At 33.6% G+C, this 16230-nt stretch overlaps 2 protein-coding genes across 2 annotated transcripts; both read right to left on the minus strand.

Annotated features, from left to right (window-relative positions):
* Positions 1-1612: 1612 nt before the first annotated feature.
* LOC120073496 (transcription factor MYB93-like) lies at positions 1613-2853 on the minus strand. Its single transcript, XM_039026339.1, has 3 exons — positions 2721-2853; positions 2451-2580; positions 1613-2270 (listed from the first exon to the last, which is right to left on the minus strand). Exons 1-3 carry the CDS (start codon positions 2851-2853, stop codon positions 1613-1615), a joined length of 921 nt encoding a protein of 306 aa, XP_038882267.1.
* Positions 2854-11439: 8586 nt separating this feature from the next.
* LOC120073760 (probable mitochondrial adenine nucleotide transporter BTL3) lies at positions 11440-16066 on the minus strand. Its single transcript, XM_039026587.1, has 4 exons — positions 13918-16066; positions 13291-13594; positions 12315-12782; positions 11440-11805 (listed from the first exon to the last, which is right to left on the minus strand). Exons 1-4 carry the CDS (start codon positions 14382-14384, stop codon positions 11731-11733), a joined length of 1314 nt encoding a protein of 437 aa, XP_038882515.1. The 5' UTR covers positions 14385-16066; the 3' UTR covers positions 11440-11730.
* Between the last annotated feature and the right edge of the window lie 164 nt (positions 16067-16230).

Genomic DNA, 16230 nt, shown 5'->3' on the forward strand with positions numbered 1-16230 from the left:
AGGAAATAAATTATGAGATGAGGGAGAAATCATACAGAATTTGGTGAAAAAAATTAAAAAATAATAAAAAGGGTACAAAGTTAATAACAGAAACTTTTAGATTGATTATTGAATAGTCAAGGTTGAATTTCAGGTTTGACCAAAGTTTGGGTATAAAAAATAATCTAAATTGTAAGTGTGAACGATAGTATTTCTGTGTGTGTGGCTATTGTACTAAATATTTTTATTAATTAAATATTATGGAGTTCCTTGAAATTTATTAGTATGATTGATTTAGAAAACTATTACGAGATTTAGGTGTGAGTGGATATTTTCAATATTCATATTGATTTGATTGAGAAATGTATATGTATAAGTATGATTTGACGAATATTTGGATGTTCTTAAGAAATGTTTTGTCTTGAAAGACATGAGAATTATGTTATGAACTGATTTGCAAAGGACGAGATTTAATTTATGGTACTTTAAAGCAAATAAAAATCATGATGTTTTATGATAAAGTGAGATTTATGGTAATTTGAAATGAAAAGTGGTTTTCAAACCATTGGATCTAGTATTAATAGTGACTTCACTATACGCTTTGTGAATGTGTTTTCATAGTGCCACCTAGATTTTCAGGAGATTTTTGACCAAAACTAAATCCAGAATCTTGAGTTTGCATGAGGTATATGATTTAGGTCTTTAGAACCCATCGTAGTATACATATAGGCTTTGGTCATGTGTTGGGTCTTTAGCCCCTTGGGGACATGTCTACGTGCACATGTGACAAGGTTTATATATGTTGAGTGTATCGAGTTGATCTACAACAGAAAGACTCGGGTACAGGTTTGGTGAAGTTTTATACAAGTCCATGGTTACAAGTGCAAGAGAATGTTTTCTAATTTTATTTATGTAATAGTTTTCAAGTTTCTAAATTACTCATGATTCACATCTGTTTACAAAACTCAAATTTCTATTCAGTATGATTATATAGTTTTCCCAAGTTATTTTCCTGTGAACTCTCACTACTAACTGGACATTTTTAGCTCAACCTTTTCAAAATGTTTTCCCCCACCAGGTTGCTCTTGAGTTTCAACAAGGATTAGCGGATTAGAAGTTGTCACCCGACTTATCAGTTTGTTGTTACAAGACGTGTAGCCAAGCATGGAGTTTTAATAAGATCATGGTTGTGTAAGTGTGTAAGTAATATTTAATTCAAGTAAGTTCTAAGTTCAAGGAAAGTGTGACAGTAGGCTCCATTCTTCGTTTGGGGTCTACTATCTCGTCTTGGGTTCAAGTTGAGTAATCTGGGAAGGGTGTGACAAAAAAAATAGGTGAATTCTAGACGTTAACCTGGACAATCAAATATAGTAGGTCCAAATTGTCACATTACAATAATTTCGAGGCTTGATCAAATTGGCGATTCATGGATAAAAAAAAATATATACAATACATGGAGCTCAAATTCAAATCTGCAATTTGATCATGAACTGAAATTCTTTTGACAGAGAAAATTAGACATATATATTGGACTGCGTATATATATATATATATCCATGTAAAATAAATCCTCAGGTGTTGTGTAATACAATATATACATATAAAATATATCTAAGCCATTTTGTTACATAATCTAAATCCAAGGAGAAGGTGGAGTATCATGAAGCAAAGAGTGTTCAAGGAAGAGGTGGTCTGGCCAAGCGGAAGTTGATGATCGCACAAAGCTTGAATTACTACATGCATCTCCACAATTAGTGTTGGAAGAAGGCAGTTGCCATGGAGAATCATTAGGATCAGGAACTTCACACATTTCTTTGACAATGAACGGCGTCGTTTCATAAATACTTGTATTATTTGGAACTATTTCCAAGCATGGGAAATCGGAAAATTGGAGGTTGAGATCCACTGAGTCGGTACCGAGTGGACGACGTTGGATAGGATTATCATTTTGAGCCATCATTTGGTTTTCGAAATTCATGATTTCAGTTTCAGTGGGATTATTATGATTAATGTTGGTTAAGGAAGATGGTCGTCGAAGGCGATATTGAAGGTATTGAAGGGTTTCTGCATGCAATCTTAAAGCGTGTTCTTCCAATGAGGGATTATCCATGAGTTGTTTAAAACTAGCCAAACCAATGATGTGTGCCAAATTGGAAGATATGTCAGTTCGAGGACGGTGGGTCATTGGATCAAAACCCATTTGAATTAGCTTTTTCTTCAACTGGGTATTCCAAAAATTCTTTACCTCATTGTCAGTTCGTCCAGGTAGCTGCCTTGCAATTGCCGACCACCTTCATTTATACAACAACACGAACTAAACATATGCATGATAAAAGGTATCAAATTATCCATCAAGAAAATATTTATAACATATTCAAGAAACATGTAATTTATCTCAAAACCAATTGACCAACAACGAGATAATGATGTGAGATTCTCAACGATTAGTTAGTCAAAAAAATAACACTTACTTGTTTCCAAGAACGGAATGGAGATTGAGAATGATTTCTTCTTCTTCTCGAGTGAATTTGCCTCTCTTTATATCTGGCCTAAGGTAGTTTATCCACCTTAATCTGCAGCTCTTTCCACATCGATTTATTCCTACAAATCACAACCCCGCCCATGTCCAAATTAAACTCAAAAGAGGAAAAAAGTTATTTAATTAAAAGACTAGAATTAACAATACCTCATTGGTTGTATTGTTATTTGGGGTTTGAAATATATATCATATAGACACATACCGGCGAGTTTTGATAGGGCTCTCCAGTTGCCTTGGCCATGGTTTTGGATGTGTGTGATGAGCTTTTGGTCTTCCTCGGGGGACCAAGGGCCCCTTTTGAGGCCAATCCCATCACAGCAAGGCCTCCTTCCCATTCCTTGATGCTTCACTTCTCTTCTTCTTCTTAACAAAGTTGTGGCTCACACAGCTGCCTCCATTCCAACTTATTAACCATCATTCTTCTATTTATACACACAACCAATGCATCCCCTCCTCTTTGTTACCATTAAAAACTATTCAAATATATATTAATCTGGAGGCCATTTTTGGGTTTAACAAGTTCAATGCAAGTTCGAGTCCTTTTATCTCTCTAATCTATCATGATTATTCCTTCACATTTATCGTAAAAATAGAATTCGAATCTTAAACTTTTTTTTTTTGGTTCATTAATAGATATCTCAACGAGTTTAAGTTAAATGAATAACTCAAATAACTCAAACCAACTCAATGTACATATTTAATAGTTAGATTAGGTTAAGTTCATTATTTGATAAGGTTTATTTGAGTTTTAAAAAAATTACAATTGAATTAAGTTGAAAAGTGCTTTAATTCAATCTAGCCCAACTCACGAATACCCTTAAATTTAACTATAGATCATATGGACCCGAATTTAAATGCATAACTAACTATTCAAAAGGTTTCATAAAAAATTATACATACAAAGTCTCACACTAATGATTTAGATAATGGTTAGTGTTGGTCGTGGTTTATATTAATTACAAACCACTATTTTTTTTAAACCACCTTCCTATATTATCTAGAGTTGTTTGCAATTTTCTGGTCTCTAACCTTTAAGTATAATTCCATTTGTTCTCAATTTTTTTGCTTTTTTACTTCTAAGTTTTGAGTTTGAATTTCATTTGGTCTTTAAGTTTAAAATTTTACAATTTTACTCTCAAGTTTTGAACAGATTTCTATGTTTAAACTTTTGCCACCAAGTTTTCATGAATATTCCCATTTGATTTTTGACGTCATTTTTTGAATAAATAATTAGAAAAAATAAATAATTATGGTATGAAATTTTTAATAATTTAATTATAATCCTTTCTTTTAAATTAATTAATAAATATTAACACCAAGAATCGAAAAGATTTTAGTAGATAAAAATTGAAGGGTTAAATGCAAATCTTGAAATTTAATATTTTGAAACTTCAAGATCAAAACTCCATGGTAAAAATGTAATATGTTGAAACTTCAAGATCAAATAGAAATAAATTAAAAAACTTAATAACAAAAGCGTCATATTTTAAAACATAAAGACGAAATAGAAATTAAATCGAGAAAATAAAAGAATATTTTTTTATCTTCTAGGTTTTTTCTTTTTTCCCTTTTTTTGGGGGAAAGGCTATCTTCAGGTTCTATGTTAAATTTATATATATATATATAAACATATTTCGTAAAATGTGTACTTAAATCCAAGTCGACGATAGTCACTTCAAAACCTACCTTCTTATACAATATACACGGATTAATCCACAACTTTTTACGTTAAGTAAAATAGAGAAGAATTGAGAGGAAATGGTTATTTGATTAAGCACGTGTTTCCTCTAGTGGAAAGATAATAAATCGATGGTAATGTAAAAGGCGAGTCTCATTTGATTAGCTTTGGTATTGTTTACTTCTGCATTGAGTTCACTTCCAAATATGTAATAAAAAATGCAAATTGATTGACGAGTGGAGCATGCTCAATCCAATTGCGTCTGAAAATTACGTTGTATCATTACCGTTACCGTTACGGTTACCAATATTGTTATCGCTCAAAGAAAAATTATGAATTTTGACACTACTATTACTGTTATCGTTTGACCCTTAGAGGTAACATCAATGGTAACTGTAGATGTGACAAAATTTATAATTTCAAGTAAACACGATAAAAAAAAAAAACAATCCAATTACATTTGCAATTCAGGCTCATTACAATTGATTCATCAATAGGATTCGATTATGATTAATCCAATTTTTATTACAATTTGGTTATACGGTTAAATGTAACAACTATATATAGTTAATATATCTAACACTAAACAGTTTTCTTTTTCTTTTTCCTTTTTTTTTAACAAAAGCAATATGAAAAAAACTAAAGTGGATCTCACATAGAATACAAATGTCAAGCATGTGACATGATAACTGATAAACAAAATAATTTAATATCAAACAATAACAACAAAGATAAAGAGACACGGAGATTGATAATCCAGTTCAATGCAATATCACTTACATATGACAGTTGTATGTTTAGTGGAAAGAAATTTCACCATATAAAGAGTTAAACAATTACAATGAAGTAATTATCTAATAGACTTCATTTTCAGTTACTCACGTACAACTTATTCTGCTATTTCAACTTAGACTCTTCCAAATTTGATATTCTCTCATTTCCATATTAATGTTTCTCCAAGCTTTGTATGAAATCTAATCGATAGAGCGTATATAGGCTTTTTAAGTGAGGTCCCCTCACCTTCAACATCCTTAGGCTCTTCTAATTATATTATATACACTTTTAATTAATCATTTATAAAAGTCAATTGAAATGTAGACGTCATCGTTTATAGGCTATTGATAAAAAGCAAGTGTCAAAGATGCACATGTATTAGTACTTCACGCCTACCAAAACCATAATTCTATACAAAACCAACAAACCAAAATAATTTCAACTTTTGCATAAATATATATTATTGTTTTAGTCCAACAAACCCAAAAATTATTATTCTTATATCTTATGATAATAAAAAGAAAACCCTACTCGGAGTCCCCTCGTAATAATAATACACTTTATGACCAGCTGTGTTTTAAATTTAAAATAAATGAGTGCTAATTTTAATTTTGTTCCAAATTGTCCGACGTACAATGTTAGTCTAAAAATAAAAGTTGAAGAGAAATGTTGAATTATATATTTTCCTGAAAATTTTCGTCTGTTAATGAAGCTTGACCAACTTTATCTTTAAGGATATAAGTAATGCTTGACTTATTGAACTATTGAACTAGGTTGGTGTTGGTTATTTCATATTAATAGGGTTTAATCCCTTAACTTTTATAATTTTAACGTAAGATATTTGGGGTAAATTCTATAATTTACTTGGCATGGCTGCTTTCACTATAGAAAATTTTTCGCATGGACTCTTCCGAGCCTCTCCCTCTCTATGCGTTACATGTTTCACCATTTTACATTTTTATTTATATAAATTTTTACATGAGCTCCGCTAATAGTTTTAAACAATAGTTGCTCTTTTTTTTTTTTTTAACCAACAACTTTCTCTCTCCATCTTTAATTTATATTATTTTTTATATGCTTAATTATAAATTATTCTATTTTATCTTCTTTATATTTGATTTCCAACTCTTCACATTTCACTCCTACGGATGTTACATCTTTTTGCAAAGATCTCAATTTGATGAATCCTTCTATCCAAAAGAATACCATATTATCTTCAACTCATCGATTGTTATTTGTTGGTCTCTTTTAACTTGAAAGGAATAACCGCACTTTCAAGAACAATACAAATGGCAACATTCAAATTTGCGAATATGCTCGAAATCTAGTTAGACTTTGGTCTCATCGGTCAAAAGCTCTTTACAAGCTATAGCCCCTCCATTATAACCCTTAATTAGTTGCTCTCATGTAATACATATCATCTTAGGTTTCTTTTGCTTCTTACTTTTGTCTCAGTGGCTTTCCTCTAGCTTAGAGAGTTCTTCTCCAGCTCCTCCTTGTATTATTATTTTGTAGAATGAAATCACTTTGATGTTGGGTGTGTCAACCTAGTTGAGATGTTTGGGTACATCTATCGATGTTGTATTTCTTTAATATCTTTCTTCTCTAAAAAAAACATAAAAATCTATATTTTAATAAATGGATGTTGAAAATATGTTAAACTCACTCCAATCTAATTAGCGATATTTTAGATTTAGCGGTGATTTAACCGTAATAATATTGTTATACTCATTTAGAATGAAACGTAAAGGTATTACCAAAATCTAAAAATAATTCCCAAGGAAAGATAAAAAGAACTCTTTTTTACACCTGACAGAGTGAAGTTTTTCTCAACTGTTATGCCCAACACAATGAGATTAGAAATAGAGATCACCATTGAATTGAATTGAAGGAGAAGCAATGTTCCACAAATGAAAAATAATTACTATTTTTAATTATAGTGATAAAAGGAAAATTCATATTTTGTTGATTTTTATTTTTTTATTTTTTACATTCAATTGTCTCTTTAAGCCAACAACTACCATCGAAAATGACCAATTAAACTTGTAATACAATGACATAACGAAATAGAGTGAATTTGACCTTTTGTTTGTCAATTATATATATCATTACTTTTCTTTTAAGTTCTTTATTTTAGTTGATGACATATATATATATATATATATATATAATATATATATATATATAAGAAATTATAATTTTAGTTGACGTAGTTTCAACGTTATATGTTTGTTTTGTTTATAAATTTTAATAGATTTCATTTGTATTTTAATTAGTATACTTTTGAAGTGACGTCTTCATTAATCTATATGTTGTTCAATCACATTAGCTCAACAAATTTAGTTGAACCCTAAACCCTAAACTTAAATCTATTAGAGTAAATATATATATCTTCATGAAGATGGTTAGAGTAAAAATTAATATTATCCAATTTATAGAATAAATTTTTACTGTTGAAATTTGATAAGAAAAATAAATATTATATTAAAAGAAAAAAGCATAAAATTCTTTATACATATATGTATGTAATTGAAAATTAAAAAAATGTTCAAATATTAGTTGAGTGAGTATAACAAACATAAAGATAGCTTTCCTATTGATTTTGCTATTATATGTGAACTTAGCAACTCTTCCTCTTCCATAAATGCGTGCTGTTATGGAGATACCGTTGAGGCCCAATGGGCCAGACCCCAATTAGGCCAGCCCGATCTAGCTCACGAACCCAATGAGAAAAGATCTCTTGGGTCGGTCCTCGGAGAAAATAAGGAATTGTCAACGCTTCATTTTTCGACATCTTTAAAAAACCGTCGTACAAAGTGTTTATTGCAATGTGTAAACATTGTTTACTAAATGATGCTGCTAAGATTGTAACATTGGCAAAGGTGTGATCTACTGTGTGGCTCCTACTTAGCAAAAGTAGCTTTTGCCAACGTTAAGCTTCTTTGCATCAAGAAAGGCTGTTGGGTGAAATTTTAACTTTTAAAAATAAGAGGGAACCAACCTTTGGTTGGAAAATCCCACATTAGAAAATTTTGATTTGGAAGTCTCCCTTATGTACTCTAATCTTGAATTTTGGATTTGGACCCCAAGGGGTATCCATGTGTTTGGAGGGAGTGAGAAGATAGTCCCACACGCACGCCGCCGTACTTAGTGACTACACTATGATTCATTCTGATGTATGTGAATTTGATGGCATCTTGACTCAGACAGTTTTAATGAGTTCTTTAACTCACATAGAATAATACACGAAAAAACCGCACCCGCACCTTATTCTCCTGAAATGAAAGGAAAAGCCAAAAGGAAAAATAGAAACCAAACTTGTCCTACTTTAGAACATGGAGTTGTCTAGCCTTTGTAAGGATTCCAGACCCAAAAAGGAGAAAGTTGGCTAGTAGAGCTTATAAGTGTGTCTTCTTTATAGAAACCAAACTTCATGTCCTCAGTAGATGCAGTGCAAATGGATCTTAAGGAGGAAACTTAGACCTGATGGGACTGTCGATAAATTTATAGCTAGGTTAGTAGCAAAGGGCTTTAGACAAAGAGAAAACGTAAATTTCTTTGACACCTTATCCCCTGTCACTAGAATTACCACAATTTGTGTCCTGTTCTCTCTCGCTGCTCTTTATAACCTCGTAATACATCAGATGGATGTAAAGACTACTTTCCTAAACGGCGAACTTGAAGAAGAGATTTACATGGAACAACCGAAAAATTTGACGACCTTATCCTATCTAAAGGTTTCGAGGTTAATGAAAGTGACAAATGCATCTACTATAATATTGATAATAAACTTTGCACTATCTCGTGTCTATATGTGGATGATTTATTAATCTTTGGATCAAACTTGCACGTCATAAATGATGTGAAATCAATATTAAGTGCAAACTTCGACATGAAAGACTTAGAAGAAGCTAGTGTAATCTTAGGCATAAAAGTAAATAGGTCTGAAAAGAGAATTTCTTTGGATCAATCTCACTATATAGAAAAAATTCTAAGGAAATGTAATTATTTTGATTGTAAACCAGCCTGTACTCCTTATGATCCTAGTGTCAAGTTGTTCAAGAACACTGGTGAAAGTGTTAATCAATCTGAGTATGCGAGCATCATAGGCGGTCTTAGATACACTGCTAACTACACTAGGCCTGACATAGCTTATGCTGTAGGATTACTTTATAAGTTTATAAGCAGACCTAGTAAAGAGCATTGGAATGCTATAGAAAGGGTAATGAGATACTTGAAGAAAACCCAAAACCTAGGATTACATTATCAAAAGTTTCCCGTTGTCCTGGAAGTCTTAGAAGGGTTTAGCGATGCTGACTGGAACTCTCTTTCAAATGATTCAAATGCTACAAGTGGCTATATCTTTAATATAACAGGCAGAGTTATCTCTTGGAAGTCCAAGAAACAGACTATTTTAGCCAAATCTATGATGGAGTCAAAAATGATAACACTAGCGATAACTAGTGAAGAAGCAGGCTGGCTTAGAAGTCTGCTATCAGAGATTCCTTTATGGGAAAAGTCAGTACCAGTCATATTGATCCATTGCGATAGTACTGCAGTAATCGCAAAAGTTAAGAACCATTACTACAATAGAAAAATACGACAAATACGTCGTAAGCATAGTACCATTAGAGAGTTTCTCATTAACTGGTGCAGTTAGAGTGGATCACATACAGACTGATGAAAATTTGGCAGATTCTTTGACGAAAGGACTGGCCAGAGAAAAGGTTTTCAGAACCTCAGAAAGAATGGGACTCATGCCTATAGAAAGATGAATCAAAATGAGGAAAACCCAACCTGTAGACTGGAGATCCTAAGAAACAGGTTCAACGGGTAATAATTGATCACGAGTGATATATAGTGAATCATGTTAAACCAAACACAGACTTCCATTCTTATGACTTATAGTCTGAGCATGATATCTTGAAGCGTAAAAAAGGTTGAACTCAATTCTTAATGAGATCTATACTTGATGACAAGTGGGAGCCTAGCTACAGGAGTACTCTTGATACACTCACCTATATGAATGTGGAAGTGAAGGCCGCTTCCTATGGAGTTTTTAGACAAACTCTCTAGAACGTTCACTAAACCGGGATACACGTGCTAGGCCTTAAAGCACGGGCTTTCGTACTACACCCCAATGACACTCTGTGTGAGATGTGTTAGAGATAAATTCAAAATCAAGGGTTACTCTAGTATATTCTGAATCATTTACACTATGTAAAGGTTCAAGTCGTAAGACACCTTTGCTTATGCACAGTGTTGTATAAACTAAAACTGCTAGATGAATTTTTTTTTTCTCTCTCTTTTTGTTTAAATTTCCAAGTGGGAGATTGTTGGGTGAAAATTTAACTTTAAAAAATAAGAGGGAACCAACCTTTGGTTGGAGAATCCCACATTAGAAAATTTTAATTTGGAAGCCTCCCTTATGTACTTCAAGAGTTTTGGGTTTAGGCCCCAGGGTACCCATATTTTGGAGGGAGTGAGGAGATAGACCAACGTGAGTTCAAAAAAAAGAAAAAAAAAAAAAAAGATAAAGTCCTCCCTGTTCACGCAAGTGCAATTCGTCTGTGCACATTCTAAGGCTCACCGCTTATTTCGCTCCCAACTATTCCACACTGAAGGCGCAGTTCGAAAACACAATTCTTTTCATTCACTCCATTCCAATGTTCTCTTTTCCTCTTCTAACTCTTCTATTTTAGTTTTCCGAGTAGTGGATTAGAAAGGGTGTGTATTTCAGTCGGTAACGGTGCATTTCCAATCGGATTTCTTTGGTTATTTTATCCTAGAAACGACGTGACATTTTTCAGACCTACTTGCACACTTGGTCAGAGCCACGAAACGTCTTAAAGAGAACGAGCTCCGCAACTCAACCTATAACATGTTTCTGTTTTGTAGATTTTTGCTTTTTGTTTGACCGCCGTGTCTTGACCGTTTGCTATTCGTCATTCTAAGGGTCCTGCCATTTCCAACAAAGGCTCTCCCGACAATCATTGTTTGTTTAGAAAACTTTAGTCAATTCTATTTTTACGCTTTTTGTTGGAAATTTTTTTAATTTTCGTAGCATGTGAAAAAGGAAAAGTATAAATAGAAAAGACTTATCCCACTAATGAAGGACGCAAAACAACCCTAAGTACTAATTGTTGCCAATCTTCGTTTGTAACTCACTTAAAAAATCTATGCATTGTAAACTAGTATAATGCACTGGATGTCACCTAGATTATATGGGAAGTATATATATCATCCCCCCAATAAGTTCTTTGACAACAAAATGTTCTAAAAGCACAACGGACAGTTCTATTATACCGTTGTCTTCCACGTGAGGATTTTCTATATTTGCGAGAGTTAGCAGGGTGACAGTTTTTGCACTGTTTTCCTTTTTATATTTTTTTTTCCTGGTTGAGATACTTTTAACTGAAATCAGTGAGTATGTGCAATGCAAAAATGTTACGATCCCACAGACCATACGTTGTCAACTGTTTTCCTTTTATTGACATTCTAGTTAACATTATATCACTCGCTTCGAACTTGAAGCTCTTTACGTGGGCACTGCATTGAAAAATATCACCAATGCCTCAGTCGCCCGAAACTGAAAAGGAAGAAAAAGAAACAAATTAAAATGCTATTATGATGGCCATAGGAACTTCGCTTAGAAACACAGCCAAGGCCACTGAAATGATCTTTAGCTCTTCCTGAACCTTGGCCTGAAAGCTACAGAAATCATCGGCAACATTGAACTTCACACGCAGGCTTCAAATCTTCACGATGATTCTACTTTCAGGACTATCTTCATGAATTCATACACAAGATAGCTTATTGCAGCCGATGGTAAAACCTAAATTATGCAAAACGTTAGATTATGAGAAGCTTAAAGACAGATAGATGTGATAAATGCACATCAATGGACAAACAATGTACTTATGGCAAACTGAACCGGCAGATGAGAACCAACAGAATATGATAGAAGCGTTATCATTCTTGTTTTGTTATTAATATGCATGTGTGTTGATGCCAACTTACATGCACATCAAATATTTGCTTGATCCTATTGCATATGGTTGTTAAAGAAACTCGTAAGACATTAAATCTTAGGCAAATAGCCACTATTGCTTAAAATCATTACCTTACCATGGCTTTAAACCCATTCCTTCTAATGCCACCGAAAGTTGACGCAAGTATTCACTTCACAAGTTGTATTTAATAACTTTGTAAAGGATGTTCTTGAGACACTGTATTCATATATAATCTACCAGGGCTATCATTACATCTAATGTCATAGAAATCTAATTGCACAAAAACATATAAATGAACAAAAAAGTTGTTTGTGAGAGATCAGTGGTGCACCTGTAATAAGCTGGGAATTAAGCCCGCATAAAGAGCCGGGACACCCCCTTGATTAACAATCTTGGCACAAGTTGCAACTGCACTCAGCTTTGTTTCCCTAACTTGCATTTGGAGCTGCCTCCTCACAACTTCAAATGGATATGTAGCAGCTTCAGCAAATGCCCCTGCTATGGCGCCATACAGTAACGTCCTTATAGTACCTAATTCTAATTGTTCCAAAGCATTCAAATCCTGACCACCTTCTTTCATATTTTGGATTCTTTTCCTTCCTTCTGGTGAATGTAGGTAAGCTGATTTTAGTATATCATAAACTCCATAAAACACAGCACCTGATGGTGCCATGCTAATAATTGAGGGTACCAAACCCTTATAAAGGGAAAGGAAGCCTTCAGTTTGGATCATGTGGCGAAAGGTGCCAATGACACCACCCAAGGCTTCCCCGCCTGGTGCCACCATCTTAGTCCGAATCTGCAAAAACAAAGGCCATGCAGGTGTGAGGCCTCTAATGGTTAAAGTATGAGTACACACTGGAAATGGTAAATCGGAAATTCTACCCCCCACGGGTTGGTTAAGTAGGGGGTCACTGTGGTTGTATCCATTGTAAATAGAAAGTAACAGGTTTGTTCAGGTGTCTTGTGATTAGTGTGAGTGTAATGAAAAGGAGAATGGTCACCCCTTCGAAATTTGCAAACAATCTATACTGTGTTGTTTGAATTATTATAACTGTTCTTTGGGGTTAATATCAATAAACATACCGAACAATTTGATAGCAGAGCATGAATCTATCAGAAAAATAGGTATGCATTGCACAAGTACAACTTACAAAACTCTGTTATGAAGATACAAAAACTTCAATCTGACATATAGCAATCTGCAGATTGGAGAACTACTTAGTCACCTTAGAACTCTAGAACAGATCTTGTTCAACTAAGGTCATAAAACTACTTAGCCACCTATAAAAGCAATTGCTACTTACAGTGTCCATAGGAATGCAAAGCACGGTTGCAGTAATCCCAGCAGCAGCACCAGCGAGAAACCGCTCAAAATTAGTGGTTTCCTCATTTCCAGACCATCTCATCAACTGATTTCTGTATGTATCATAAGCATAGAAATTGATAGCCTTAAAAGGAGCAGTGCGAAGAATGTTGACAAAATTTCCTTTCCAAAAACCGTTCAGACCTTGAGAAGATGCTATGGTCTTGATCAGTTCAATAAGGTTTTTCTGCTCACCACGAACTATGTACTCTAGCTTCAATCTCTCGAGAGGAGCAACGAAAGTTCTATCACACAGCAAAAACATCATGAATAAACATGCCGTGCGACTAAATCAAATGATGTTATATTCATAAATCATAGATACACCGCAAAGTGTCTTGCATTCATATTCATAAATCATAGATATGTAATTTGGGGAATTTTCCTATGGATGAAGCCTTTTCCCATACGAATACTGAATCGAAAGACGATCTAATCAAGGTTTTTTGGTTTCCAGCAACTGGTATTTTGTCTAATTAGTTTCCATAGAAAATAGTGGTTCCTCCCTATTAAAACATTGAATTTGATTGTTGAAAATAACTATAGAATGGGAAACTGGAAGGCAAACCTTGAAACCATAGCAGCAACAGCTCCGGCCCACAGATGCTTGGTCATATTCATAGCACCAGATCCTCGCAATACAGCTTTCTTTTCCCTCTCTTCTTCTTCCTCCTCATGCTGAATAGCCTTCTCCATCGAACCTTTATTCCCATTTTGTCCCAAATAATCTTCCGAATCCTGAATGTAATCTCCATTCTCTCCACTCCCATTTGCAGACAAGCTCACAGATAAAAATCCGCACCCACCTCCATCGGAAACTGCCCTTCCTCGCCGATGCAAAATTTGAAAGTTAAGAGTCTTGTGAAGACTGTGAGGAGGAGAAAATGAAGCCGACCCAGAAGAGGTTTTAGAAGAGATTAACGAAACGAAAGAGGGAGGAAGATTGTCCTCAAGAAACAACCCTCCAAGGAAGATCGAATCAGATGGGTCGGATTTGATCAAGTGGGTGAACCAAGATGGGTGGTTTCCGTGCATTGCAAAAGGGTTAGGTGAGATCGAAACGGGGGTTATTGAGATTGATCAACAGGAACAAGAACCAGAGCCTCATGGGTTGAAGAACATGAGGAAAAAGAGTTGGGATTTTAAGAAGAGAGATGAAGGAAGTGAGGCGGAATAAGAGAAGCTTGAACAAGACGAGGGAATGGAATAGAAAACAAAGAAATTGAGAGGAAGATGGCAACATTAGGAATATATAGCTGCTGATGCCATTTCTTGTGCTGTGGAAAGTCTCACTTAGCTTTCATCGAATCGTAGGTGGTTTCTGTGTTGTTGTCCGCTTTATTGTTTAAAGTTATGACCATATGGGTGAATGCTCCACATATACCATTGTGGAAGCAGAGGGATATTATTTTTTCTTTTAAATTTTCTTTGCAAGAATGGTAGTTTGAAGGGTGGTTTCAAATCTCTTCATTCATTCTTTGCTCCAATTAATCAAAAAATTGACCTTATGAGATGAAAGCTCTCGATTTTATAGAACAATAAATGATGTACTAGTGATTATTTGTCAATTGAACTATGTTTAATTGATGTATCAAATGATGATATAATTGTATCATTTCTCCAATCAAAACTATTACAATAAAGAAATAGGGCACTGGTAAGCAATTTTTTTAAAAAAAATTAAAAGATTTGTGAGTTAATATACAATCAAGCTGTTTAAAATCTACTCATGCTTAGATTATTATTATTATTTTTTTTTTTTTTTTGCTTTCTTCAAGGATGATTGGATGATTTGTCTTTATTGGTGAAAATGCAGTCTATTAACAATGAAGAAATGTTATTTGGACCAACCTTGAATAACATAGGTATTTATCTCAATCCAACATCTGTAGTTTAATACTGCTAAACCTTGATTTCTTAATCACATCTATTTCGAAGTAAAGGATATTCCCTAAAGGATGGAGACTATTTAATAATTAATAACTATGAGTCTCGAGTGAGTTTGATAAGGTCGATAATCAAGATGAGATGGGTACTTTTCAAAATTGGGGTACTAAATTCAATCTGTAAAATCACTCATTTCAAACACAAAATTACGATCTTGTATGAATCCAGTTGTAGCCTCCTACCAACATCTTTGTTGTCCATAACTTAGTGACTTGGAAGCATCCCGTGAACAAGATTGGTCATGACAGCAACATTTTTGCTATGCTCATAACTTCAACCTTTGCAACAAACTACTATTCTCCAATCAAACATGATAATGACCAATTTCATACAAGAGTTCCCTCAAGTTAGATAATTATGCCGTGACCATTGAAAAAGAAATACATATGTCTTCATTTTATGATTGAAATAGTTTGAAAACGATGTGACAATGACTCAAATATCATTAAAATGTTGACAAAAATTTAAAATTCGATGTATGATAATAAAAGTATAGGCAAAAGTATTCCGAAATGAATGTAGAAAATATAATAATAAAAGTAGAAATAAAATGAATCAAATCTTTATTTATTAGTTCCAAAAAATTATTGATTTATATATGTTTTTCCAAAATATATATATATATATATTCGTCGAGTGACCATTGAAATTGACATACATGTTTATGGAATAAGATCCCAACTTTCTACAAGCCTCCGGATATCATCCATACTTGCATCGTTTCTTTGATCCCTTTTTTCCACTTTAAGCATTTACCACTCTATCATTATAGAATTTGTTTGGAATGAAAAAAGTACATAAATTCCATATGGAGTACAGTTGAGGGTGGTTCAATGGATTGTTTTCACAAGAGCTGACCATTTCTAACGTGAACAGCATAGCCAAGGAGAGAATTTTCTATGAAAGAACACTGAACATTGATATATAATTATAA

Source organism: Benincasa hispida, chromosome 3 (assembly GCF_009727055.1).
Source record: "Benincasa hispida cultivar B227 chromosome 3, ASM972705v1, whole genome shotgun sequence".
Lineage (NCBI taxonomy): Eukaryota > Viridiplantae > Streptophyta > Magnoliopsida > Cucurbitales > Cucurbitaceae > Benincasa > Benincasa hispida.

Bases quoted from the DNA above. Each gene is read 5' to 3' on its own strand.
- LOC120073760 (XM_039026587.1), bottom strand. From the start codon at position 14,384: ATGCACGGAAACCACCCATCTTGGTTCACCCACTTGATCAAATCCGAC. The intron at 13,595-13,917 runs GTTTGCCTTCCA...GCTGTGTGATAG, and splicing joins GTTGCTGCTATGGTTTCAAG to AACTTTCGTTGCTCCTCTCG. The intron at 11,806-12,314 runs GTGCACCACTGA...TGCATAATTTAG, and splicing joins TAATTCCCAGCTTATTACAG to GTTTTACCATCGGCTGCAAT.
- LOC120073496 (XM_039026339.1), bottom strand. From the start codon at position 2,853: ATGGGAAGGAGGCCTTGCTGTGATGGGATTGGCCTCAAAAGGGGCCCT. The intron at 2,581-2,720 runs GTATGTGTCTAT...TGTGATTTGTAG, and splicing joins AGCCCTATCAAAACTCGCCG to GAATAAATCGATGTGGAAAG. The intron at 2,271-2,450 runs GTAAGTGTTATT...GTATAAATGAAG, and splicing joins CATTCCGTTCTTGGAAACAA to GTGGTCGGCAATTGCAAGGC.